The sequence below is a fragment of the Microcebus murinus genome, chromosome 12 (genome assembly GCF_040939455.1).
Source record: "Microcebus murinus isolate Inina chromosome 12, M.murinus_Inina_mat1.0, whole genome shotgun sequence".
In the NCBI taxonomy this organism is placed as follows: Eukaryota; Metazoa; Chordata; class Mammalia; order Primates; family Cheirogaleidae; genus Microcebus; species Microcebus murinus.
In genome coordinates this window covers 3,973,389-4,001,162 of record NC_134115.1, presented here as the reverse complement: position 1 = coordinate 4,001,162, position 27,774 = coordinate 3,973,389, and the positions used below count along the sequence as shown (strand labels likewise).

Here is a 27,774-nt window from a genome sequence, read left to right as displayed (position 1 = left end):
CACCACCTGTGCAGGTACCTTCAGCAACTGGCAGGGGACAGGTGTGCCTGGGTTCTGTGGATTCCAGAGACCAGGTTTCCTCACCCTCCTTGGGGTCCCTCAGGCTTTCAGAGTCTGTTTTTAGTGGGTTTAGGAAGAACTCGTAGTCATGCAGACGAACACTTACTGTCTTTGGCTGCTACCTTTCCTGTTCCTTCTCCTTTCCTCCTGGGACTCATATGCATTCGAGACATCCCACCTCCCCTCCATGTCAAGGTCACATGTAGTGCCCTCTCTCCTGCATGTATGTTAAGTTGTTGCGGCAGTGTGTACAGCTAGCGTTACAGATCGTTACAGCTCTTATTCATTTGACCAGAGAAAGAACCAAGCGGCACACACAGAGTCGGAGAACAGCCTTTATTCTTCTACAGCAGGCTCAGCACACCTAGTATTACAGCTGTCTTTGTGTCTTCCAATCTTCTCCCCTTCCTGCCCTTCTGCCCCTGCTTTTATACCCTTGGTAGGGCTCAAGAAGCGTCCAATCAACTATAAGCTTTAACATCCAATCAGCAACAGGCTTTAACATCCAATCAACAACAAGCTTTAACATCCAATCCAAAACAGTGGGATTCAAAAATTACCCAATCAGAATGGCAACCAGCGTGGCCAGAAACAGGCAGGGGCATGTGGGCCTGGGGGCATTCCGGCACAAAGGGTCCCGGAGGCATGTGGGGTCCTGGCGGCTATGTGCTGCAGGGCCCGGCCCCAGCAGCGTGCCTCTAACTGGCCACGTGCAGCACTGGCCCACAGAGATGCAGAGCAACAGGGTGGCAGCAAGCAGCCGCGTCCTGGCACCCTCAATTTTCTGCATCATTCCCCCCTTTTGATGCCCTTATCAGTTTACACAGAGGCATCAACCTCTCTATGAATCTAATCACTACATTGGGCCCCATGGTTACCATAGCTCTTTGACTTTGGTAGTTACAATTCCTGATTGGTTTACGTATTCTTCCCCAGAGAGCCCCAACCAAGAACACAGAGGCACCCCTGTAAACCCAGAAAAGGATTACCAAAGCAAGTTAGTCCAGTCTCTTGGGGCGAAGGCCCCGAGTCCAATTCCCGTGACAGTCCAGACCAGTGGTCCTCATTGAGTCCTTGGCTTCTAGCTAGATTTAGGGACAATCCATATACATTGGTCCTTACGTCTTGGGCATACCTGAGAGCTTGGATGAGCGCCCGCAACTCTGCCCTCTGGCTGACCATCCCTGAGGCAGAGGGGCTGACATGATAACTTCGCTCCCTGTGGTGACTGCGTAGCCAGCCACTGTTTGCCATCCTGGATGTAGCTGCTGTTGTCCGTGTAGAGCTCCAGGTCAGGCCCCGGCAACAGACCATCCCCCAAATCTGGCCGGCTTGCACAGACCTCCTCCACGGCCTCAGCAGTCATGGACCGGGGGCCCTGGCCCGGTAGGAAGGAGGTGGCAGGGTTCAAGGTCCCCACATGGACACCCTGCCCAAACACGCCAGTCCGCCTCATTGACCAGCAAACGAGGCGGCCGTCCCAACACTACCAAGTCCAGCCGCTTGGACAGACATGCCACTGTCCTCTGCCAGGGGCCCACAGTCTACACCCGTACCCCCATAGGTACCTGCCTCTCACCTCTGAGGGCAGCTTGTTCAGCCTTAAGTCAGGCCTGGAGCTCCCGCACCATCTGTTCCAGTGTCTTCTGTTCCAGGTGTGCACTTGTGTCCTGCTCTTTCTTCAGTTCCTCAGCCATCATGCTGGCATCGGTGATGGCCTTTCTGGCCTTCTCTGCCTCCCCACTCAGGTGGGCCAAATCCACCCCGAGCTGCTTCTTCTGGTTCAGGAGGCCTGTGTTCTGCGAATGCAGGAGGTTGAGGCGCTTGGTGGCCTCCAACAGTTCCTGCTCCGCCAGCCACCGGCTGTGCTCACCCTGCTTCAGCGCAGCCCACAGCTCCTCCAGCTCAGAAGCCAACAGTGCAGCCCAGCGCTCCAGGGCCTGCGCCTGCTCTTGGAGCTCAGCCACCAGCCACTGCTCTTCATCCCGCCCTGCCTGCTCCTCCTTCACTTGGGCCTGCAGCAGCTGTGTGGCCTCCTGGGCCTCTGTGGCCTGCTGGGTAGCGTGGCCCAGCTGCAGCTCCAGGTCCCTGAGGTCGCCCTCCATCTTCTCCTTGAGCCTCAGTGCTTCGTTGTGGGCCTGGCTCTCAGCATCCAGGGAGGCCTGCAGGGACTCCACTGCCCGCTGGTGGCTGCACCTCAGGTCAGCACACTCCTTATCTTTCTCTGCCAGCTTCTTCTTGGCCTCCTCCAGCTCCTCGGTCCTCTGGTTGACGTTTGCCTCATACTTGCTCAGCAAGTCCTGTCCCAAAAGAGGCGCCAGACAGTCTGGCATGTGGAGGATCTCATGCCTTATAATTGAATGTTCTGCTCCAACATTCACAAATGTCATCTGTTGGCCCCCTACTTCCATCTTGACTGTGGGTTCCTGAGGGCTGAAGGAACCCGGTTGGCCCAACTTGGAGTCTTGGGCTTCCGGTTTCTGTTGGGGTGTCTTGAACGGGGCCCTCCTTTGCAACAGGTGACTTCTCTTGTGGGGACATTCATTCTTCCAGTGGCCAAACCCCTTGCAATTGGCACACTGGTCTCCCGCCAGGGGCACCCGTCCTCTGGTTCCCCCCTTTCGTGGGGTTCCTGGCCGCACTAGCCGACTTCCCTTGTGGGGGCATTCATTCTTCCAGTGGCCAAACCTTTTGCAATTGGCACACTGGTCTCCCGCCAGGGGCACTCATCTGGTTCCCCCCTTTACTAGCTTACTTCCCTTGTGGGGGCATTCATTCTTCCAGTGGCCAAACCTCTTGCCCGTCCTCCAGTTCCCCGCTTTCGTGGGGGTCTGGGCTGCCTGGATGGATCAGATCTACCAAGGGCAGCAGCCAGGAGGGCAGCCTTTTTCTTCTTCCTTTGATCTTTCTTCCTCTGAGCAGTCCAGTCTCGGTTGACGTACACCTTCTGGGCCACTTCCATTAACTGCATGATACGCATGCCTGCGAATGCCTGCGAGTTTCTGCAGCTTCCTCCGAATGTCGGAGGCCGATTGCCCGACTGATGCTGCATTCACCATTCTCTGGTTTTCGGCCGCCTCCGGGTCGATAGGTGTGTCTATCCGGTATGCCTCACAGAGGGGCTCATAGAAGTCATACGATGACTCCTCTGGCTTCTGGGTAATTAGGGCAACCTTGTTCACGTTGGTCGGCTTTTTGGCCCCTTCTCGCACTCCTTGGAGAAGAGCCTCTTGGTACCGCTCGAGTGCCGCTTGTCCTTCTGGTGCGTTGAAATCCCACTCTGGTTGGTCTCGGGCACCACTGGTGATGCCCATTGTTCCACATCCAGGGTGCCCACTGGCGCCCGTTCCTGCAGCCACTTCCGAGTTCCAATCATGATCCGACGCTGTTCTTCGGTATTGAAGAGGGTCAGCAGGAGTTGCCGGCGATCTTCCCACGTGGGACGATGAGTCTGGAAGACAGGCTCCAGGAGGTCGATAAGGGCCTGCGGTTTCTCTGAGTAGGACGGTGTATGGTGTTTCCAATTCAATAGAGCGGTGGTGGAGAAAGGCTGATAATACAGGGCAGGTTGCCCCGGCTGGATGGTTCCATCATCCCAAACCTGCGACAGACCTCACATTTCATGCAGAGGCATCTGGAGGGCCGGGGCAGACCGCAAGCGTCGGACGAGTGGTGGAGATGCCAGCAATGGAGGAACCGATGGTGGTGAGGTGTCGGATGCAGTCCCAGTCACCACTCTCCACAATGAACACATGAAACTTATCAGCATGCACCTTGCAACTGTTGGCTTGGATTCGAATCCTCCCATGTTCATCCAGCACTCCTGTCCCCTACACCGCCCAACACTCCTTTTCTGAACCTTGTCCCTGCCTAGACTCTCATCCCTGCTCTAGCTCCTAACCAGCACTCCCATTCCCTACGCCACCCAACAACACTCCTTTCCTGCTCTCAGGTGTCCGCCTAGCTGCGTCCCTTGAGGGAACTTAGGCGCGTCTTGGCAATCGCCATTATGCTGACATCACCACAGAACCCCAGATTAGGACCCACTCAAACCCCGTAGCCGAAGCTGTGGGGCTACCGACACAACGTCCGCAAGCAGTCACTGTTCCACTCAGATACATTCCCTCCCCTGGGGGATCCCCGTCCTTAGGAGCCGATGGGGCTCCTCTTCTCACTGACAAGCCTATACCCCAGGAGCCAATGGGGCTCCTCTTCTGTCCCACTGACAGGCCTACCTCCTAGGAGCTGACTGGGCTCCTTTTACGTCCCCGACTGGCCTATACCCTAAGAGTGGATGGGGCTCCTATTCTACCCCAGTGACGGGCCAAACCCTAGGAGCCAATGGGGCTCCTCTTCCGTCCCACTGACGGGCCTACAACCTAGGAGCCGATAGGCTCCTCTTCTGTGACAGGCCGATCTCAGGCGGGTCCCGGGGTCCCTACCTTGTCCAATGTCCTGGCCTTGGTCTGCCGCTCCAGCTGGCTAAGCCCGGCACCCACCTGCTCAGCCTCCTGCTGTTGCCCTTGGCCAACAGCACCGTGGAGGTCAGCACCTGCCGGGAGGCCTGTCACAGTGTGGTCTGCGTCAGTGCCCCTGCTTCCCCCTCAGCAAGGCCTCGGCAAGTTTATTGCCCTTGGCCAACAGCTCTTGGTGCTGAAGGAGAGAGATGCTGCTCGGTGCCGTCCACCATCTGGGTGCAGTCCGCTCGCCGGACATGCCACTGTTCTCCATCAGCACCATTCCCCAATTGTTCGGGCAGCTTCAAGGGGCCAGCCCCGCCCACGCCATTTACCGTTGCCTTGGCTTGAAGGGGCCAGCTCCACCCACGCCATTCGCTGATCTCGTGACTTCAAGGGGCCAGCTCAGTCGGCTTTCCCACTCAGGAAACCAAAATGTTGGGGCAGGATGTACAGCTAGCGTTACAGCTCTCGTTACAGCTCTTATTCGTTTGACCAGAGAAAGAACTGGGCAGCACACACAGAGTCGGAGAACAGCCTTTATTCTTCTACAGCAGACTCAAAACACCTAGTGTTACAGCTGTCTTTGTGTCTTCCGATCTTCTCCCCTTCCTGCCCTTCTGCCCCTGCTTTTATACCCTTGGTAGGGCTCAAGAAGTATCCAATCAACTACAAGCTTTAACATCCAATCAGCAACAGGCTTTAACATCCAATCAACAACAAGCTTTAACATCCAATCAAAAACAGTGGGATTCAAAAATTACCCAATCAGGATCATGCAAACAGCGTGGCCAGAAACAGGCAGCAGTATGTGGGCTTGGGGGCATTCCGGCACGCGGGGTCCTGGCGCGGTTCTGTGCCACGGGAGTCTGGGGTGGCTGTGTGCCGCAGAGGCCCGGCCCCAGCATCGTGTCCTCCAACTGGCCACGCGCAGCACTGGCCAGCAGAGATGCAGAGCAACGGGGAGGCGGCAAGTGGCCGTGTCCTGGCGCCTGCCATTTTCCGTATCGAAGTCACTTAATTTATTTGCTTAAACACGGTGAATAGCTATTGTATAACCTGGGCCTGACACCTGCAGATCTGAGGTCTGTGGGTTTGTCCCTCCCGTGGGGCCTGGAGTCTGGATTCCAGCCACGGTGCCCATCACCTTTGTCTGTTTTTTGTGCAGCACTCGCAGCCTTGGGACATTATTTGGGGGCCTTTGAGTACCAGGGTAAGCCTTTCTCCAGAGAGGACCTAGTGTGCTCTGGCTTGAGGGCCACAGTCCAGAGCCCCTGCTGCCAGCTCCAGACAGGACCCAAGGCCACGTCTTAGGCTCTTTGCCTTTTCATGTCCCTGGCTCTGCTTGGGACCTTCTGCATGGGCAGCAGGGGCAGGATGGCTGCCCTTGGTCGACCTCTACCCTGGGGGATAGCCTGTGGGGTTCAGCCCAATGTGGAGAAACTGTGGCGGGTCCTAGGCCTTCACTTCTGTCCCCTCTTTCAGCAAGGCCTCTGAGCCCACACTGCAGTTGCCTGGACACAAACGGCCTCTGTCAGTGCGGGACATGCCTCTCAGCGCTCTCAGGTGTGGCACCTGTCTGTCCTCCCCATCGCCTGCCTGGCCTGGCCCGGTCACTGCCTTGTCCTGCCATCCACAAGTGTGTGCTGTGCCCACTGGGGGCCAGAGGGTGGCTCCAGCCCTTCCTTTGGGGTTGGCCCCTGTCAGGCCTGCCCCCTGTCCCCTGTGGGGCTCCCTGGCCGTGCCCCCTTCCCGATGTCAGAGCTGATACTGTGGCCCCCGACAAAGACATCCCCGGAAGTGATGCTGTCCTCCCCAGTCAGCATTTTGAAAGTCGTTGTTTTCTCAGCTCCATTGAAGCCCAGCAAGCCAAAGCACTGCCCTTTCTGGACTGTGAGGGAGACCTTGTCCATGGCCAGGAGGGCACCCGCTGCTCATATACCTGCGGTGCCCGATGGAAAATGCCAGAATGAGGCGGCCCACCAGAGGCCGGCGTCAGCTCTGGCTGAGCATCTGCACAGCGCACGTGCAGTGACGCACTGAGGGAGCACCCGCAGCTCGAATGGGAAAGGCCTTGGACATCCTGTCTGTGGTTTGCACGCTTTTTGGTCCCCTTTACACTCCTAAAGATTACTGAGGACCCCAAATGTGGGTTATATTAATGGATATTTACCATATTACAAATGAAAACTCAGCAATTATAAAGTATTTGATAATTCATTTCAAAATAACAAGCCTATCACATGTTAACATAAGTAATTTGTTTGTATGAAATTTTCATCTGTGCTTCTGCATTCAGTCTGCTGTGATGATCACACATCATGTAGCCTCTGGAAAGCTATATACTTGTAAAAGAGAGAATGAAAAAAGCTAATGTTTCAATAGTATTACAAAATGGTTTGACTTTGCAGGCCCCTTGAAAGGGCCTCAGGAAACCTCCAGGTGTCCCCCTGCCATATTTGAGAAAGGCCACACTATGCATATTAACACTGTGCTTTTAAAAACTGCTTAACCGGGTTCGAAGTCTCCATGTTCCCTAGTCATTTATTCCTTATGAACTACAGACAGGAAGTGCTGCGGCAAGACACCCAGGGATTCCAGCCCCAGAGTGGAAGGGCCACCACCCCAACCCCAGGGGAGGCAAATCAGAACTGGGGAAGGAGTGAAGAGTAAATGAATGTGTGTTTCAATGGAAAGTAAATGAGCAGAAGACAATAGTGGCTGCCGAAACACGCAAACACTGATTACTTTTGCACATCTCAACTGGAGAAGAGACAACTGATTCATTTATAGCCCTAGCACACTACCTCGCACACAGGAGCACTCAGTAGACATTTGCTGCGCTGATCTGAGGCTTCAACACCATAATCAGAGATGGAAACAGGGCTTCTGAAGAAATGGGGCTTCTGGTGTTTTCACAGAACAATGTGGTCTTAAAAATTGCATAAATCAAAGGCAAATGAATCAATTGCCTTCAAACTTCACTTTCATTGCTAATTTTATGTGGTACATTTGGATCCCCCAATTCCAAAGAAACCTGCTAGATACTCTGTCCTTTTCTGGCCTCCATCATATTTTCGTCCTCCTCCTCCTTCTGGCTGAATCTGTCAAACAGGCTGCCTTTCCTGTTCTTCCCTCTGGTCTTATGAGAACTGCTCTCTATTCTCATGACTGCCTTCAATCACCAGTTTCTTCTGGTTCTGCTTAATACCCTCCTTCTGTTCTAAGGATTCTCTTCCGATCCTGTGTTTACACATTTTCAGCTTCAGGTACTGCTATTTGAGTAGCATCTGAAGCAAAAATAGGAGCTCAAATACATTCCATTCAGCTTAATAAAACCAGAGAAAACAGTCATTTTATCAAAAGCAACAGCAATCCCCAGAGTGAAACATCATGCAAGGTTGACATTGTTGCGGCAGTGTGTACAGCTAGCGTTACGGCTCTTATTCATTTGACTGGGGAAAGAACCGAGCAGCCTTTATTCTACAGCAGGCTCAGCACACCTAGTGTTACAGCTCTCTTCATGTCTTCCGATCTTCTGCCCTTCTTGCCCCTTCTGCTCCTGCTTTTATACCCTTGGTAGGGCTCAAAAAGTGTCCAATCAACTACAAGCTTTAACATCTAATCAACAACAAGCTTTAACATCCAATCAAAAACAGTGGGATTCAAAAATTACCCAATCAGGATCACACAAACAGCCTTGCTGGAAACAGGCCAAGGCACATGGGCCTGGGGCATTCCAGCACGCAGGACCCTGGCGGCACACGGCATCCCTGGCGACCGTGTGCCACGGGGCCTGGCCCCAGCAGCATGCCCTCCAACTGGCCACACGCAACACTGGCCCGCGGAGATGCAGAGCAATGGGGAGGCGGCAAGCGGCCACATCCCGGCGCCCGCCATTTTCCATATCAACATGTGTATGTGCAGAGATGAAGCCTGAGGGGCAAGTTCCTAATCCCCTCCTCCTCCCACTGCCTGCTGGAAAGACTCAACCAAAATAACCTGGGCCTAGAGCTGGGCCTTGGAGTTCAGACAGAGCTGAGACCCCAAGGTCACCAAAGAGGTGGGAGCTGTCAGTGTCGCTGGTTGCTCTGCCTCAGAAGGTGGAGGCTGGAGCAGACCCCCTCAACCTGGTGGCCGTGGAGTCGGGTGAAGGGGACACAGCAAATGCCAAGGGGGGTCACCAGGTGAGGAGAGGGGAGTGCCACTGCACCTCTGTGCAAAGTTCTGGGAAATTCCATTTACAGTCGCCCTGATGCCAGAAGCAAAGTGGAAAATTACAAAATAGAGATAAGGACAGCTCGGACACAGCAAGGGCTTCCCCAACAATCCTCAACCAAAAGGGCCCGACAAACTCACAGCAAACACCCACTGGAAAAAAGTCCGTATCTGTCCATTCACTACCAGTCAAAAGAGCCTGACACCCTGCTCCTTAAAGGTGTTAAAGCATCCATAACCACTAGCACAGCGAGCAGAAACGATCTCAAATCCCTCAGGGGTACACAGCAGCCTGAAGGATGGAGCATCAGTCAGCTTCCACGGCCGTAACACAACACCAGAAACTCATTTCCTCACAGTTGTGGAGGCTGCAAGTGCAAGATCAGCCCCATGAGTGGTTCTGGCGAAGGCGTTCCTCCTGGCGTGCAGACGGCCGCCTTCTCGCTGTCCTCACACAGTGGTGAGAGCGAGCTCTCGGTGTCTCTCCACGTGAGGACACTAATCCCATCAGTCAGGGCTCACGCCGAGACCTCGCTGAACCTTGACCTTACCATCAAGTAACACAGCTGCGCTGGAGGTTAAGACTTCAACTTACAAATTTGGGAGGATACATTTCAATCCAAAGCAAATGCAGACCAAGCCAAACAACTACAACAGTTGGCTACAAAACAAAATATCAACATGGAAGAATGGTGCAAGCAAGAAGCAGACACAAAATAATACACTGTATGATTCCATTAGTATAATGTTTAAAAAAACAGACAAAACTAATCTATGGCATTGGACATCAGCACAGCCGTTCCTTGGGGGAGGGGATGAGAAAGAGGCAGCAGGAAGAGGATTCTGGGTCAGAGCATATTTTTTGGCCTGGGTCATGGTTATGCAAACGTGTTTACTCTGTGGTAATTCATCAAGCTGTAGATTTATGATCTGAGAACTTTTTATGCCTGTTACATTTCAATAAGAAGACTTTTTGGGTTTTAAATGTCAATGATGACTTTTATAAAACCACAATAAAAAGTCAACAGACAATGCCTAAAACTGAAAAATAAATAAGAACACAAGCATGTTATAAAGATATGAAAGTGAAACCTAAATAATCAGTACAGGAGACAAAGTGGCCATCTGGGGACACTAGGAAATGGGGGAAGGGCAGGGCATCAGGGGGTGGTGAGAATGGGGGTCTAGGGAACTATTGTTTGTAACAAGCCTTGATTCTTTAAACTGTGTAATATATAAGGGCTGTCTGGAAAGTATCCAGCCATGTTGGATGTTCTCCTTATGTTAACAATGGCTGGATACTTTCCCCCTCAGCCTCGTATAACTTGAATAACAATAACTAAATGCAAACGTTTTTGTAGCCATAATGAGAATGTTTGGTTAAGGATGGCAGACTGAACACATGCATTTCTCTCTTCTCCCACCTGATAGGCCAATTGAAAAATAAACACAAAATGACAAGACTGGCAAAGAGAATGGAAGAGGTGCCAACAGTAGACAAGTGACTCCAAAATTTTTGGAAAATAATCTTATGATTGTATAGTGGCACACACAGCAAGCACAGGAAGACAAGCCTAGAGTATGTGAGGGGAAAACTTCACTGTCCAGAGAAAATGACCCTGTGTTGTGTATGTGGAGGGCCCCAACGTAAAGGCCAGCTCTCATCTCAGCCACCATGAAGCTAAGCCAGGCACTCGACCAGTGCCTTCCATATGCCCTACCCCACGGACAGGGAGCTCTCGATCTGCTTCTGGGGCTCCACTCTGACAACATTAGCAGGGAATCAAAGATCTTCAGACCAATGAGGAAAGCCTGTGGTTTTTCCTAGCACTGTTGTCCATGCATGTGTTGTTAATGGAAAACACCAGATATAATTAAGCCTCTTCTTCCTAAAAAAAGGGATACAGTCAATTCCTATCATTCATGGTCATATTCTGCAAAGTCACTGTGATTAGTAAATACTGTACCATTGCTCTTAGAGGACAATACAGGGTTAGGTGCCTGCAAGTCTCTGGTCAAAACATTTTCATCAACTAAGCAATACACAAGTTTGTTTTATGAGTGTATCTGTTGGAGCACACCTTCTGTTACATGTATTACTGGTTACACCAAACTCATTGCCAATAGCTCTGTAACTCCAATACAATTGCAGCATTTTCTCTATAAGACACATCATAGCCTTGCACTTAGGAAGAGTAGACAGTGCTTCAGCACCATGAGGGCCATCTTAAATAGTGAAATCCTCCACAGAAAGCACGAAAATGCAAAACAAAACAAAAAAACAGGTGGCAGTAAACAGACAACAAAACGGACACTTGTTTATGCTATGAGGGCTGAAACAAGAAAGCAAAGTGTTGCCTTGTTGTGAACTCAGCTGAAGATGTGCCCACACATTCAAAATGGCTGCCAAAGCACTGTCCTGATTTGGGGGTTAGGAATAAATTCTATCAGGCAGGTAAACTTGCAAATAAAGAATCCCCCCAAATGAGTGTTAACTATCTATTCTAGACATGGATAGTAGTGATAGTTGCACAATAGTGTGAATATACTTCATGTCGCTCAACTATATGTTTAAAAGATGATTAAAACTATAAATTTTATGTTAGATATATTTTGCCACAATAAAAAATATTCACAAATGTATAATAATTAAGTGATTTTTCATATGCAGCAATGAGGCTTATATGAGGCTTTTTCTGCACATTGATTATACTTCCAAATTGTGCTAAAAGCACACCGATAATCTTTATGCTTTCTAGTTATATCTGTTAGCAGAACATTAAGGCTCTCTTTCACCCTTCTGTTTGCTTGCTTCCAAATCAGCTACTATTAATTTTTAATTGAAGCAAATCATTCTGGGCATTAACTCTTTTTGTCAGTCACTAGTTGTTTTAAATAAAAATTCCGGCAGGGCAAGGTAGCTCATGCCTATATAATCCTAATACTCTGGGATTGCCTGAAGTCAGGAGTTTGAGACCAGCCTGAATAAGAGCGAGACCCTGTCTCTACTAAAAATAGAAAAAACTAGCGAGGCATGGTGGCAGGGACTTGGAGGCTGTTAGTCCCTATTAGTTCCAGAGACTTGAGAGACTGAGGCAGGATTGCTTGAGCCCTGGACTTTGAGGTTTCCATGAGCTATGATGTACTCTAGCTATGTACTGTACTCTAGCTGGGGTGGCAGAGCAAGACTCTGTCTCAAGAATAAAAGAAAAATTCAATTAACCTCTGTCCCCCACTACCCCCGAGAAACTACTCTTGCAGTTCATGTGAGGGGAAAGCTCTCTGAGAGGCTATGAAAACCAGTGGCTGGGGGGATTGAATTTATAGGAAAATATTTAGCTTGAAAGAAATTGTAATATAAAAACAGACAATTTTCCAGAAGCCCAAATAACTTTAAGCTGTGAAAAGTTTGCCAAAAGCAAGACAGGGAGGCAACTAACATCCCCAAATTCATGGTAAATATGGGACAGATGCTTCCATGACAATAAGGATAATGGGAAGCATTTTCATCCGAGAGCTAAATCAGATGAATTTCACAATGATACTTGTGTTTTTAAAAATATATAAAATAAGAATTTTGATGCCCATTTCTCATTGGTTCATGGTCTAAAAATTGAAAATTGAGAATCATCCTAGAGAGTGAAGTGTATCTAAATCGAACTTATACCACAACCACATCTTATTTTTCCCCCAAAATTAATCAATTTATAAACTCAACTAATCTCATCAAAATAACCTAATCAAAATTCCATGTTCCATTTTCAAAACATGGTAATTTGAATCTAAAATTCATCTGGGGTGGGGTGAGGTGTCTGATGCCTGTAATCCCAGCACTTTGGGAGGCTGAGACCGGAGGATCGGTTGAGCCTAGGAGTCGGAGGTTTGCAGTGAGCTATGAAGATGCCACTGCATTCTAGCCAGGGCAACAATGCCAGATCTTGTCTCAAAAAAAAAAATTAAAGAAATAAAAAGTAAAATAAAATAAAATTCAACTGAAAGAGTAAATGGCAATGAAAACTATGAATATTTTGAAAAATAAGAATTATTATTTGAAAAATAAGAATTATCAGTAGGGGATTACACTTCAAAACGTCAAAACATATAATCAAAAGCTGCAGGAATAAAAACACCATGGCATGGGCATGACACTAATAAGAGATCAGAGAAACAAAATGACATATACACAAATTGAGTGTGTGGTAAAGCAAGTATCTTCAATCAGTGGGGAAAGAACTGAGGGCTCCTGACAAGTGCTCATACACATGAAAAAAAAAAAAGAGAGAGAGAAAAAAGAGATCCCCACACCTTATACCAACCTCTCCAAACAGGTTCAAATGTGGGTTAAATGTTCAAATGTGAGCCATAGGAAGAGTATTAGAAGATAATACAGCATTTTTTTTTAAATTAGGGAACAAAATAAAAATTTCTCGTAGAGACATGAAACACAAATGTAATCAAGAAAAAAAAATGAAAAAATTTACCACATAAAAACTTAAAACTGGCCGGGCGCTGTGGCTCACGCCTGTAATCCTAGCTCTTGGGAGGCCGAGGTGGGCGGATTGCTCAAGGTCAGGAGTTCAAAACCAGCCTGAGCAAGAGCGAGACCCCGTCTCTACTATAAATAGAAAGAAATCAATTGGCCAACTGATATATATATAAAAAATTAGCCGGGCATGGTGGCACATGCCTGTAGTCCCAGCTACCAGGGAGGCTGAGGCAGAAGGATCGCTCGAGCCCAGGAGTTTGAGGTTGCTGTGAGCTAGGCTGACGCCACGGCACTCACTCTAGCCTGGGCAACAAAGCGAGACTCTGTCTCAAAAAAAAAAAAAAAAAAAAAACTTAAAACTTCTTTTAAAAAGGATATAATAAATAGTAAAAAGAAAAATCTAGGGAAAATGTTCCTAACTTATACAACAGACAGATGATTGAAACATAAAGAGTTTAAATCACTAAGATTTAAAAAGACCAAAAAAAAAATACATATACACAAATATAAGCAGGAAACTTATTTTAAAAAGAAAATATGAATGGCAAAAATATAATATGAAAATATCATAAATATATGTAGATGTCAGGGGAAAGTAACTTTTGTTCTTTCACATAATTTTTTGCCCATCAGTGCTTTGGTTGGAATGTTTGTTCCCTCCCAAACTCAGGTTGAAATTTAATTGCCATAGAAACAGTATTAAGGGGTGAGACCTTCAAGAGGTGATTAAGCCAGGAGGACTCTGCTCTCTTTTCTCCCGTTCTCTCTCCTCCTCTTCCCGTCCCTCCTCCCCTTCCCCTCCTTCTCTCCAGGCTTCCTCCCTTTGTCCTTCCAGCATGTCAGGATGCAGCAAGAAGGCCCTCGTCAGAGGCAGGCCCTCAGTCTTGGACTTCCCAGCCTCCTTGACTGTGAGAAATAAATTTCTTTTCTGTATCAATTACTGGGTCTCTGGTTCTGTTACAGCAACAAAACAGACCAAAACAATCAGATAAAATTTATCTACAATATGGCAATGGTGTGGGGAAATGGACATTCTCATTCATTTTGGTAGGATAATAAAGTAGGTGAATCCCTTTTTCAAAACTGATTTAGCAGTATCTATGACAATGTCAAATATTCACCTGCTTTGACCAAGGACTTCTAGGAACCTACCCTACACAAACATTCTTAACAGCAGCACACAAAGTTATACAAAGGAATGTTCACTGCAGATCTGTTTCTAACAACAAAAAAATGAGAAACCACCCCAGTGCCCACTGACAGCTAATAAACTATGGCACCGCCATGCGCTGAAAGACCACGCTGCCAGTAAACTGAGTTACGGTGGATCTCAGAGTGCTCAGACCCAGAGATTATATTACCAAGTTTTTTAAAAAAACTTACCATTATGTTCCATTAGAGTCCCTTTTGTGTTAAAATAAATAAAAAGTTAATGTCTATACAAAAAACTCTGAGAATATATACCAAATTGCTAAAAGTGATTTCTTTGAAGAAAAAAATTTCAAGGAACTTTTACTTTCTGCATAATAGATTTCTATAATATTTATATTTTATATGATTTTGAGTCATATCCAGACTAGAAATAAAAACAGGAGTAAAATGGCTTTGCTCACAGCTTTTTAGAAAATGGCGAAAACTTTTAAATTAAGCCACTCTCTGCTAGTCATATTCAAGCGCTTCTGGAGAGAGAAGCCACTAGAATTAAACACGCCAGTCAGACTCCAGCCACTGTAAGGGAAAGGGGGGTCTGTCCCTGCCCCCCTGCTCTGCTGGCTGCCGCTGCGCCCGCAGAAGGAAACTGGCCAGTGACCGCCTGGGACTGCTGGGAAGTAAACTCGGAGGTTTGGTTCCTCATCTCAAGAAAGTTTTGACTGAAGAAACACAGGGACAGCTCTATCCACCCTGTTGTTTAGATTCCAAAAGCAGTCCAAGCGACTCAACCACTAGGAGTCCTAACTAAAAATCCAATGGTATTTCGTCACTAAAATTGAGGTGAATTGTGAAGAGGCAAAGTTCTGGTTCCAGTCTTTACCTAAGATTCCACTTAGCGTCGACCCACGCTTCCCACCTTCCCCAAGTCCCGGCTCGAGGCTGTGCTGCTGCACACGGCTGCTCGCTGGCAGAAGGCCGGCCGGGGCTCCTGCTCCAGCAGCCCCAAGCCAGGGGGCCGTGGGCATCCACGCCATGGCACTTCCGTCACAGCGTCTCGGCACATCCACCAGGAGGGTCTGGCACAGGGAGAGCATTTCTTTTAAAAGCTTCCTTCAAAAGTATTATCACATTCATTCAACAAGTATTTATTAAGTGCCTAAGAGGTGCTGAGCACCATGTGCAGTACTTCCGCCCAGCCCTGCAGGCTAGGGGCAGCCCAGCAGACTAGACGGGGAGAGAGACAACTCAGTGATTCCAGCACAGTGTAACTGGTGTCAGACAAGGGCCGAGTCAGGATTTTGCCCCGTCCCGTGCCTGAGGAGAGAGGTCTGTCAAGGACTACTCCCCAGAGTGACCCCCTTGGAAGGGTGAGGAGCATTTCAGGCAGAGGGAAGGGCAGGTGCAAAGACCTAAATGTAGGAAACTATGTCAAAGCAGCAAAGCAGACTCCACACCACACAGGAAGAATGTGAGCAGGAGTTAATTTCATGGTTTTAATGGGTGTATGTTGATAAATAAGGAGTAAGGTTGATCGAAAAGCCCGTATGACAGAGGCTAGGAAAGTGCGTGCCTTCTTGCACTCTAACCCATCAAACACAGCTACGAGAAAAGTATTTAGAGAGAAGAAACCTCTTGAAGAAAAATCTATAAGTATACACATACTATACATCTGCAAGTACCATGAGCACATACACATAAGTGCATACTTGAAGTTCAAGGCAATTTTTACTGTGGTGGCAGACATCTTACTACTGAAAAAGAATAAAGCGCTACCCATTCTTAAAGATAAAGACTACTCAAACACTCAATATAATATGCACAACATTTAAAGTAATGGGAAAGCAAAAGCACTCCCAGACAATATGCATTTTATGTTCTTTTAAAAAAGTTTCATTAGCTTAGAAATAGGCCCAAATATATACATACATTCTTCCTCTTTCTCTCACATACAATTAAACAGACCAGGTGTTGTAACAGAGATAAGCATAATTTGCATTTACCTCTCTTGCTGTCAGCAAGTGCCTCTCCAGCCTCACCACACCGGAAGCCCCCTCACCCCGGCTTTGTTGGAACCGGTAGTTGCCAATGACATTGCAGACAGGCTGTTTGCTTCCATAGCAACCTCCGGTGTGAGAGGTGAGTATCAGACTGTCTCTGGGAGACGTGTCCTGCAACACGGCACACGCAAAGATACGGGATCAAAGACCACATCGTGCTTGCCAAGTTTTAAGAGCCTATAGTTGAAAAAACAACACTGCTTTAATTTTAATCCTAAATTATCTAGCACTTCAAAGGAATTTAACCACGATACGAATTTGCGAGGAATGTCGAGAGACAAATATCAAGTGTTGAAGTTCAAGGGGGTGTTCAGAAAGCGGCTATGCATGTTGGGTGTGTGGTGTCAGACACAACAGGGGCGAAAGGACTGCCCCCAGGCCACTGCGCCCAGCTCTTCCACCTGCAGCAAGCGCACCGCACGCGGACCCGCACGGGGCTGGAAAGCAGCAGAGCAGCTGTCACCGTTCCCCAGAAGAGGAAGCGGCCACAGAACTTGAGAGAGATCCAAAAAAATCTGGATTCCCAATGTCTTTCTACATTATGCTGCTAACAGTTTAAAACAATGTGCTCAAAGAAGCAGCCGGACTGTGTGGCCCTTGAGATATTTGTGGGATAGTTGAATAAAGCACTCGACATGCGCAATGAAGGCAAAGCAAAGCACACACGCCGTAGCCCTCTGAACACTCGGGCGGAGGAATGTGCTTCTGCAGGCACGCCGCGCATTCCACACGCACAAACACGCCTCTGCTCCCGACCCTCAGCCCCGCGTGCTGCAAGGGGTGGACGTCCCACCCTCCGCCCTGTGGCGGCCGCTGCTCCCGCTGGAGGGAGGGAGGGAGGCTTCTCCACGTGCACACGCCCTGCTGTTGCTGCCTGCACACTCTTCTCCTTGCCAGCTGTCCATCCAGAACCATGCCCTCCCCTCGCTCACTTTCTATACCTACAGGTCAAAACAAGCCTCATGCAGTTGGTGAACTTAACAAACTACTTTGCAATGTTGTTCATGTCAAAGAAGATGAAAGCATCGTTGCTGTCGATGTGTTTTGAGACAGGTTCTCACTCTGCGGCCCAGGCTGGAGTGCAGCAGCATCACCACAGCCCACTGCAGCCTCCTACTCCCCGCCTCAAGGGATCCTCCCTCTCGGCCTCCCACAGTGCTCAGGTGACAGGAGTGAGCCGCCACGCCCGGCCTCGGCTCCCATTTTTAACTTCTAAGCCTAGACTCTTCCCATCACACGTCCCCTTAAGAAAGCGGCCTACTCTTGTAAAAAAGGAGAAAGAAGATAATCTCATTGGCATGAATTATAGATGGGAGAAGCTGAGGACACAGGGAGAGAAATGATAAATCCGTAGTCAAAGTTCATATAAGGTGAAAAATAAATAAAAAAAAAAAGAAATGATAAATCAGAAGACCACAACAGACCATTAATGCTGATGATGACTAACATTTACGTATTACTTAGTATGTGTCAGAGATTCTTCTAAATGCTTTATCCATTTGTCTCATTTAATCTCTCAGTAATTCAACCTATATTAACTGGTCAGCTGCAATAAATTACTTGCATGTTCTAGATATTTGGAATAGTATCAGGAACAGAACACATATTCCTGCTCTCATAGAGCTTTTAGGATTACAGGGAAAACTGACAAAACACAACAAACATTAAGAAATCTGTAAGCTATAGGGTATGTCAGGGAATAACAGATGTGATGAAAGAAATTAGATCAGGCTGAAGGGGGTTGGGAGGGCCACAGGGAGTCAGAGCATGTCTCGCTGAGGTGACATGTGAACAGGAGAAGAGGAGAGAGCATTGGTCATGTGGATATTTGGAAGAAAAGGGTTCAAGGCACAGAGAACAGCCAGTGCCAAGACCCTGAGGCTGGAGCACCCCTGATGTGTTTAAAGAACAGCAAGGCGACCCCTGGGACTACCAGAGCAGTGAGCAGGTGAGACGAGGGGATAGGGTAAAGGGTAAAGGAGACCAGATGAGGGAAGCCTTTGCCCTTTTAACACCCCTATGAGGTCGTTATTATTACCAATCTGGTTTTATGCATGAGATAACCAGGGCACACAAAAATTAAATAACTTGCCCAACCCCACACCACACAATGGTAGGTCAGATAACAAACCCAAAGGGGCACTATTTTGATGGTTTAAAAACGTGATCCAAAGTGTCTGACACACTTCCCATTAGGAAGGTGGGCCCCTTTCCTTGAATCTATAGGCTTCTGATTGCTTCAGCCAGGACAGAATGGCAGAAGTAACGTGACGTGATTTCTGAAGCTATTAATAGGCCATGAAAGGCAGGACTAGCTTTTGCCTTGTTTGAGGAGACACTGAATCACCACGGAAGAAGTGCAACCACACGAGGCCTCCTGCGCAGCCGCTCTGACCACGCTGAGCCAGTCTTCCAACCAGACCTGCTGAAGGGCCAGACACGCCAGCAAGGGAATGGTCTGTGATGTAGGTCCTCCAGCCCAGCTGCTCTAATCCCCCTGTCCTTTCCATCCCCCCTGGAACTGAGGTCCCAGACATAGGGGACAAGACAGCAGTGTTTGAATTCTGGACACACAACCTGTGAGCACAGCAACATGGTTGTTGTTTTACACTCAGTTGTGCAGTGGTTTGCTCCACGGCAATAATAAGTAGAGCTATGTAATAAGTAGGAAATAAATGTTAAGAACCTGAACTAAGTTACCAGATATGGGGGGAAATGCTGGAATACGTTACCATAGTATGAAGAAAGTTGTTTATAACTGAATATCTCGAATATCTTTATATCAGTCTTCTCTTGATGACTTTAGAGAACATAATGGCTCCTCAATCCACTCCTTCAGTAAAGCTAATACATGCCTGCAGCTAGCACTGGCAGGCCTAGGATGGTAACGGCTAGGAAAGGGAGGACAGGCAGGGGCTAGGAAAGGGAGGACAGGCAGGGGCTAGGGAAGGGAGGACAGGCAGGGGCTAGGGAAGGGAGGACAGGCAGGGGCTAGGGAAGGGAGGACAGGCAGGGGCTAGGGAAGGGAGGACAGGCAGGGGCTAGGGAAGGGAGGACAGGCAGGGGCTAGGGAAGGGAGGACAGGCAGGGGCTAGGGAAGGGAGGACAGGCAGGGGCTAGAGAAGGGAGGACAGGCAGGGGCTAGGAAAGGGAGGACAGACAGGGGCTAGAGAAGGGAGGACAGGCAGGGGCTAGGGAAGGGAGGACAGGCAGGGGCTAGGGAAGGGAGGACAGGCAGGGGCTAGAGAAGGGAGGACAGGCAGGGGCGAGGGAAGGGAGGACAGGCAGGGGCTAGGGAAAGGAGGACAGGCAGGGGCGAGGGAAGGGAGGACAGGCAGGGGCTAGGGAAGGGAGGACAGGCAGGGGCTAGGGAAGGGAGGACAGGCAGGGGCTAGGGAAGAGAGGACAGGCAGGGGCTAGGGAAGGGAGGCAGGCAGGGGCTAGAGAAGGGAGGACAGGCAGGGGCTAGGGAAGGGAGGACAGACAGGGGCTAGGGAAGGGAGGACAGGCAGGGGCTAGGGAAGGGAGGACAGGCAGGGGCTAGGGAAGGGAGGACAGACAGGGGCTAGGGAAGGGAGGACAGGCAGGGGCTAGGGAAGGGAGGACAGACAGGGGCTAGGGAAGGGAGGACAGACAGGGGCTAGGGAAGGGAGGACAGGCAGGGGCTAGGGAAGGGAGGACAGGCAGGGGCTAGGGAAGGGAGGACAGGCAGGGGCTAGGGAAGGGAGGACAGGCAGGGGCTAGGGAAGGGAGGACAGGCAGGGGCTAGGGAAGGGAGGACAGGCAGGGGCTAGGGAAGGGAGGCCAGGCAGGGGCTAGGGAAGGGTGGACAGGCAGGGGCCTGGGAAGGGAGGACAGGCAGGGGCGAGGGAAGGGAGGACAGGCAGGGGCTAGGGAAGGGAGGCCAGGCAGGGGCCTGGGAAGGGAGGACAGGCAGGGGCTAGGAAAGGGATGACACGCAGGGGCTAGAGAAGGGAGGACAGGCAGGGGCTAGGGAAGGGAGGACAGGCAGGGGCTAGAGAAGGGAGGCCAGGCAGGGGCTAGGGAAGGGATGCTAGGCAGGGTCTAGGGAAGGGAGGCCAGGCAGGGGCTAGGCAAGGGAGGCCAGGCAGGGGCTAGGGAAGGGAGGCCAGGCAGGGGCTAGAGAAGGGAGGCCAGGCAGAGGCTAGGGAAGGGAGGCCAGGCAGGGGCTAGAGAAGGGAGGCCAGGCAGAGGCTAGGGAAGGGAGGACAGGCAGGGGCTAGGCAAGGGAGGATGGGCAGGAGCTAGGAAATGGAGGAAAGAGGTACAAACAAAAATATGAAAAGATTCTGTCAAAAATAGCCCCACACACCTTCAGTAACAGCAGCCGCTGCCATAGTAGGAATTATCCCTCTGGACACTGAACTATAAGCCTAGAGGTCTGCTCCTCTCCAGGATTCCTATTCCAGAATCTGCTGTGTAGTCAACACAGTCATAAAGGTACTGAGTGCATAACTAATGGGCTTACGGTGAACTTTGTTGAGACTTCATGTGAAATCCTACCAATACACATTTTCATGTAAATTGTCCATGACATAAAACCCACAATACTTAGGCCCCATCCAAAAGCAGCTGCCTAACTATTAACAAGAAATACAGACAAAAATCCCCCTGCTGTTGGAGCTTCACCTTTGAACCCCAAGATCCCACAGAAACAATGCCTGAATAGTCTACATAAGAGGACATAGGACTAGCCAGGGCTGAGCAGCTCAGGGGCCTGGAGGACAGAGTTAAAGAACTCTAACTTGAAAAAAAAGTTGGACTCCAACAACAACAACAACAAAAAGTGCTTTCTTCCACCCTCCCCATTGCTGTGTGCAGTCAGGTGCATGTGGGCAGCACAGGTCCCTTATTACTATCTGCAAACCAACTCCAGTGCCCCATGCTTTAACCTCTCGTGTACAATAGGACATTGAAGACTCCCAGCTAGGTAGTTTGTTTTCTCCTTTGGGTTTAATTTGAACTTTTAAATTGGATGTGAGTCAATCCTCTTTGAAAGTGAAGATAAAAGATACTAGTAATTTGGCCAGGTGTGGTGGCTCCTGTCTGTAATTCTAGCACTCTGGGAGGCCAAGGTGGGAGGATCGCTTTGATGCGGAAAATGCTGGACTCGGGACACCGCTGCTTGCTGCCTCCATGTAGCTCCGCATCTCCGCGGGCCAGCGCTGCACATGGCTAGTTGGAGCTCGCTGCTGGGGCCAGGCCCTGGCGCAGAGAGGCGCCTGGGGCCCCATGTGCCGGAATGCCCCAGGCCCACGTGCCACTGCCTGTTTCCGGCCACGCTGTTTGCGTAATCCTGATTGGGTAATTTTTGAATCCCACTGTTTTTGATTGGATATTCAAGCTTGTTGGTGATTGGATATTAAAGCCTGTTGCTGATTGGATATTAAAGCTTGTAGTTGATTGGACTCTTCTTGAGCCCTACCCATGGTATAAAAGCAGGGGCAGAAGGGCAGGAGGGGGAGAAGATGGGAAGACACGCAGAGATCTGTAACAGTAGGTGTGCTGAGCCTGCTGTAGAAGAATAAAGGCTGTTCTCCGACTCTTCGTGTGCCGCTCAGCTCTGTTCTTTCCCTGGTCAAAAGAGCTGTGACAAGAGCTGTACACACTGCCGCAACAGCTTGAGCTCAGGAGTTCCGAGCAGCCTGAGCAACACTGAAACACCATCCCTACTAATAATAGTAAAATTTAGTCAGGCGTGGAGGTGCACGTCTGTAGTCCCAGATATTTGGGAGGCTGAGACAGGAGGATTTCTTGAGCCCAGGAGTTGGAGATTACAGTGAGCTGTAACGATGCCACTGCAATCCAGTGGGGATGACACGGTGACACTCTCTGTCTTCAGAATAAAAATACAAAGAGCAACAGAAGACTAAACCACCTCTCCTCCAAAACAGTAAATTTTTAGAGAAATAAGAAGACAAGGGAAAAGAACTTTGAGTCTCTATGGGTGGCCTCTTGGGGCAAGGCAAATAGCCTGGCAGATAAAGCCCAGTTAGTAAGTTTGTTAATAGCGATTCCTCTGGTATCATCTCCAGGCCGAGCAGGTCTAGAGCCGCCCTCACTGGGACCCTTGGCTGCCTGGTAGACAGGGCGGCGGGGCCCCTTCTGTTTTTATAAATCTCCCCTGCTTTCAGGCAACAGACGGAGGGCAGAGAGCTCTCCTGCGTCTGCTGCTTCTTCACTGTCCACAGCTCGACAACCCTTCAGACCGTGGGAGGCACTTTCTAGCCCCCACACTAGGCAGCATTCAGACGGCCCTGCTCTGCCTCTGCCCCTGGCCTGCACAGCCGTGGCCATGGTGACAGGTCATGGGGTGCAGAGTTACTTATGATTTATTGACATACGCAGACAGCAGTTAGGCATGGCCGTTGTCTAGAGCACTTGTGTCTCCCTCCAGTTCTTGTCCTCTCTCCCTTCTCTGCCTCTCTGCCTCTCTCCTCCTGTCCCTCTCCCCTGGAGTCCAAGCTGGGCCCTGTCCTCTAGTCTCAAGACCCCCACATCCGAACCTAGTGCTTTTGGCCTACTTACCTGCCTGCTGACCCTCAGCCCTGTCCTAGTCAGGTTGATGCTCTTGCCTGCTTCTTCTGTGGCACTTTTGCTAATAATATTCCAGCTACCTACAACATGGTCACTATTTTTCTCTGTTCATCCAGATCATTCAGGTTCTACTAAAGTCCCTCAGATCTATGAAATCTTTTCCCATGCCAATCTGTACTGTTCTTTTTTCAAACTTGATCAGTTGTCCTACATACTTGACCATCTCAAAAGATCAATCAGCCTATTTAAATTGAAAATAAGTAGCATAGCGCCACATTTTGTTTCAACGGCTCATAATGCCAATGTAAAATGACTTTGTGAGAATTTCGGGTAGCCTTCTAAACGCCACAATATACACACACAGTTCACATGGCTGCCGGCTGTCCCTATTCATGTCCCTCGGGCCTCGTGAGCTGAGAAGCAAGGCCCCTTCAACCCAAGAGGACGATTCATCCAGCTCGGGACGCACGCCCCCCGCAGACTGGCTCGTTCCTTTGAACAAATGACTGGGGCCAAGGGAAGGGGCACTAGGTTTGGCCCAGTCTCGGTAACCCTGATGCCGTGCGGTTAGATACTGTGACTGAGGTCCCCCAGACCGACAGCGAGCAGGTCGCCCCCGCAGTAGGGGGCGAAAGTCAGCAGGCAGAGTGGGCAAGTGGGTGGGAGAAAAGCAGTTCCTCACAGGAAGGAAGGCATAACAGACAGAATCAGCAACCGTCCCCTAAAACAAAGATTCTCCTCAGTTTTGGTCCGTCCCCTTGGTGTAGAGAAAGCAAAAAAGCTTTAGAAACTATAAAATTGAGAACTGAACTCTCAGCCAGTGGTAACTGCTAGAGGACAGCCTCATGTGAATATACTGATTTTCCTTAATTACACCTTCTTCCATTTGAGTGTCTGAACAAATTTTATGATGACCAGATGGCACGGAACATCTAAGATGATAGTGTTGTTCTCCGTCTTTCAAAGAGGAGTGCACTGAGTCTTGGAGGAATGAAAAACCAAACCAACCCAGCCGTGTCTAATAACATTCACAAGTCCATTGTCTGGGGAAAGTAAAGGCTTTTCAGTCTGCGTCTTATCCTGTCCACAATGGAGACTTCCAAATTTCAAAATTTCAGAGGATTTTCTTTTTATTGGAAGATGACATTAGGGTATGCAGTAGCTGTGGTCCGAATGTGTGTTTCCCCTAAATTTATGTTGAAATCCGCCAATGTGGGGGGTTCAAGTGGGGCCTGTGGGGGTGATTAGGTCATGAGGGTGGGGCCCTCACGAATGGGACTAAAGTCCTTATAAAGGGGCCCCAGAGAGCTGCCTTGTCCCCTTCCACCATGTGAGGACACAGCAAGAAGGTGCCATCCGTGGAACAGAAGGCTGCCCTCACCAGACAGACAATCTGCTGGCACTTTGATCATGGACTCCCCAGCCTCCAGAAATGAGAAATAAATTTGTTGTTTATAAGCCACCCAGTCTATGTATGGTGTCTTGTTATAGCAGCACCCCCCAAAAGACAACAGATCTACAGATCTATTTGCTTTCTTTTCCCAGTGTCCTCAATGAAACTCTTCACATCCTTTCAGGAATAAAGCAGAAGGAATGTTGTTTAAATGGAACGAATACACTCACATAAGGAGGAATAAAAATTCAGCATTCAAATCTATAGATTTCCCCGCCAATGTTTTCTGTGCCCATCAGCCACAGATCTCCACTCGTGTCTGCTTCTGAAGGAGCCTGTTCCCACGCACTGTGGCTGACCAGACAGCGACTGGAGTATCACGGCCCCCTGGGAGGAGGGTGCAGCAAGACATTCTCCCCTTGTTTTCTTTGGCCAACAAGTTTCTGACCCACAGAGCAATTTAAAAAATTGCCTTCTAAGCCCTGCATCTAACTTTGGTGGTTTTTTGCAATGTGTTCTTTCAAAACAATTTTTCATAGATAATATTTTCACAATTAAAAAATTAAAAAATGTTGAGTGAAAAATCTCACTTTCACCCCATTGTCTTTCTAGTTCTCACCCTACTATACCTAATAATAACTCCTTTAATCAGATGTATATAAATAGTATATAGACTTTTAATGTAAATGTGAACAAATATGAACGTATATTCTCATTTTACCCTCTTTAAAATAAGAGGCATGGCCAGGTGCAGTGTCTCACACCTGTAATCCTAGCACTTTGGGAGGCCAAGACAAGAGGATCACTTGAAGCCAGGAGTTCGAGACCACCCTGGGCAACACAGCAACACCCTGTCTCCACAAAAAAGAAAATAAATTACCCAAGTGTGGTGGTGTACATCTGCAGTCCTAGCTACTTGGGAGGCTGAGGCTGGAGGATCTCTTGAGCCCAGGAGTTCGAGGTTGCAGTGAATTCTGATCCTGCCGCCAATTCCAGCCTGAGTGATGGAGTGAAAGCCTGTCTTGAAGGGGAAAAAAACAAAAAATCAAACAACAAAACAAACAAGAGGCAGTACTATCCTGAACCTTTCTTTCTTTTATTTAGCATTGTGTCTCAAAGATCTTTCATGTTGGTAAATAGAGAGCTTCCTCATTCTTCTTTTACACTTGCATAGCCTTCCATCAAGTGGATAGACTGTATTTATTTAACCAATGATCTATTAACTTACATGTAGATTGGCTTTTATCTCTTATTCTTAACAAATAATGCTGCAGTGTTTATTCTTATACATACGTCATATATGTACAAATACATCTGTGGGATAAATCCCCAAAATGGAATTGTTAGGCTTAGTAGTTAATAAATTTGCCATTCTTGAATTTTTGTTTTTTTTGGTTTTTTTTTTTGAAACAAGTTCTCACTTTGTTGCCCAGACCCCAGACTAGAGTACAAGTGGTCTGGGCTCAAGTGGTCTTCCTGGCTCAGCCTCCACAGTAGCTAGGACTACAGGCATGCACCACCATGCCCTGCTATTTTTTTAAATTTTTTGTAGAGACAAGGTGTCACTATGTTTCTCAGGCTGGTGTCAAACTCCTGGCCTCAAAAGGTCCTCCAGCCTCAGCCTCCCAAAGTGCAGGGATTATAGGCATGAGCCACCACACCCAACTTACTGCAGTGTTTCTTAATGCAGTATTACCCTTCTTCTCTTGGTGAACTCTTCCTCATTCTCCAATGCTAACATTAAACATTAGCTACTCCTTGAAGACTTTCCCAATCCCCTTTCAGAAGACAGTCACTGCTCCCACCGTTGTGCTCCTACTGCACCACAGCTGTAGCTCCATTATAGTTCTCAGCCCTTCGTTCTGAGATTATTCATGGTATGGCAGTCTCCTCCACTAGTCTATAATGCTGAAAAGCAGGGATGCTGTCTGCTCTCGTTTGTAACTCCAGCACCGTGGACAGTACCCAGTGTGCTCAATAAGGATAGATAAGTGGATGTGTAATGGCATCACTATGACTGGGGTAAGTTCCAAAAATTATGGTGCTTTGGAGAACCTGAGACAAATGTCAAATACTAGAGTGTACTGTTATGCTTTCGTATTTGGCCTGGCTGGGTGACTGAAGAGAGTTACCAGACTAGGAACAGAGAACAGTAAGCCCAGATAAGTACTGGATAAGGTTCCTGTTGGAATCAAGCATCACAAATTGATCTTTCACCACATAAGCAAACTTAGATTGACTGTGGAAGCTTACAACAGGAGACTTGAACAGCCGTGTCTCAAGACGCATGGTGACAGGTCAGTGCTTCTGAAACAGAAGAGCTTCTGGCTTCTCTCCCTCTTGCGCTCTCTCTCTCTCTCTTTTTTGCTTTAAAACAGTGTCTCCTCTGTTGCCTGGGCTAGAGTGCCATGGCATCAGCCTAGCTCACAGCAACCTCAAACTCCTGGGGTCAATCCCTCTGCCTCCCAGATTTCTAGGATTACAGGTGTGAGCCACCTCACCTGGCCCATGGGCTTCTCTTGTGAATGTCTCCAGAGGTGACTCGGCTCTCACCATTTTCCATCTCTAAGTTTTCAAAATTCTCAGGAAAGATCTAACATAAAAAGACATGTATTTTAGGTGATGGATATCCCAGTACAGTGACTTGATCTTTACAAATTATATGAATGTATTAAATTATCACTTCTACTGTGAATGTATGTATCAGTAAAAATTTTTTGAGTCTTGGGAAGGAGCCTGACAGGTCAGCAGGTCTCCCCTTGGCTCATTCAGTCACAGCTACAGGCCAGGATGAGCACGCAGGCACGGCCTTCGGGGGAACGGTGATGTGCCAGGCAGCCACTGCAATTTCCGACTATAGCGGCGCGAGGAGGCAGGCAGTGGCTTCCTCTCAGGTACATGTGGTAGAGTGACAAGGAAGCCAGGGAGAGGCAGGCAGGCTAAGGGGCAGGGTTCAGACAGGAGAGCAAGCAGTGGCATCCTCTCAGGTACATGTGGTAGAGTGACAAGGAAGCCAGGGAGAGGCAGGCAGGCTAAGGGGCAGGGTTCAGACAGGAGAGCAAGCAGCAGTCTAGCCGTCAGGATTAGACTAGCAGCCAAATGTGGAGCTGCAGCCAACTGAGCACATCTGGCCCCACGTCAAGATCGGCCCTGGGACCCAGGAGAGGTGGGAGCCTGCCTTTGGCAAATGAGCGGAGAGCAATGAGATGGATGTTCAGGCTGGAAACCAAGCTGGCCCTGGCATCCACCACTCCTGCATCTGGAACTTGGAGCAGAGCTACCCACGTGCTGCTCTTCATTCACCTGCCAGCTGCCACCTGGAGGACAGCCGGGCGCAGCCTGCCTTCATCCCCACAGCGTCCCCACTAAGCACCCACGTGTTTCACCGTCTCC

General features: G+C 49.0%; 2 protein-coding genes across 2 annotated transcripts in view; both read right to left on the bottom strand.

Annotated features, from left to right (window-relative positions):
- LOC105876178 (uncharacterized) overlaps positions 1-27,678 on the bottom strand; it is a 70,104-nt gene extending 42,426 nt beyond the window's left edge. Inside the window, exons 1-3 of the mRNA XM_076008462.1 lie at positions 26,883-27,678; positions 25,262-25,402; positions 16,374-16,541 (exon numbers count right to left, since the gene is read on the bottom strand). Of these exons, the coding sequence (XP_075864577.1) occupies positions 16,374-16,541; positions 25,262-25,402; positions 26,883-26,891 (318 nt within the window). The 5' untranslated portion in view covers positions 26,892-27,678. The remainder of the gene's footprint in view (positions 1-16,373; positions 16,542-25,261; positions 25,403-26,882) is intronic.
- Positions 383-19,805, bottom strand: LOC142874253 (myosin-7B-like). The gene is made up of 2 exons (XM_076008463.1): positions 19,163-19,805; positions 383-6,862 (listed from the first exon to the last, which is right to left on the bottom strand). Exon 2 carries the CDS (start codon positions 2,469-2,471, stop codon positions 1,668-1,670), a length of 804 nt encoding a protein of 267 aa, XP_075864578.1. The 5' UTR covers positions 2,472-6,862; positions 19,163-19,805; the 3' UTR covers positions 383-1,667.
- Positions 27,679-27,774: the final 96 nt, after the last annotated feature.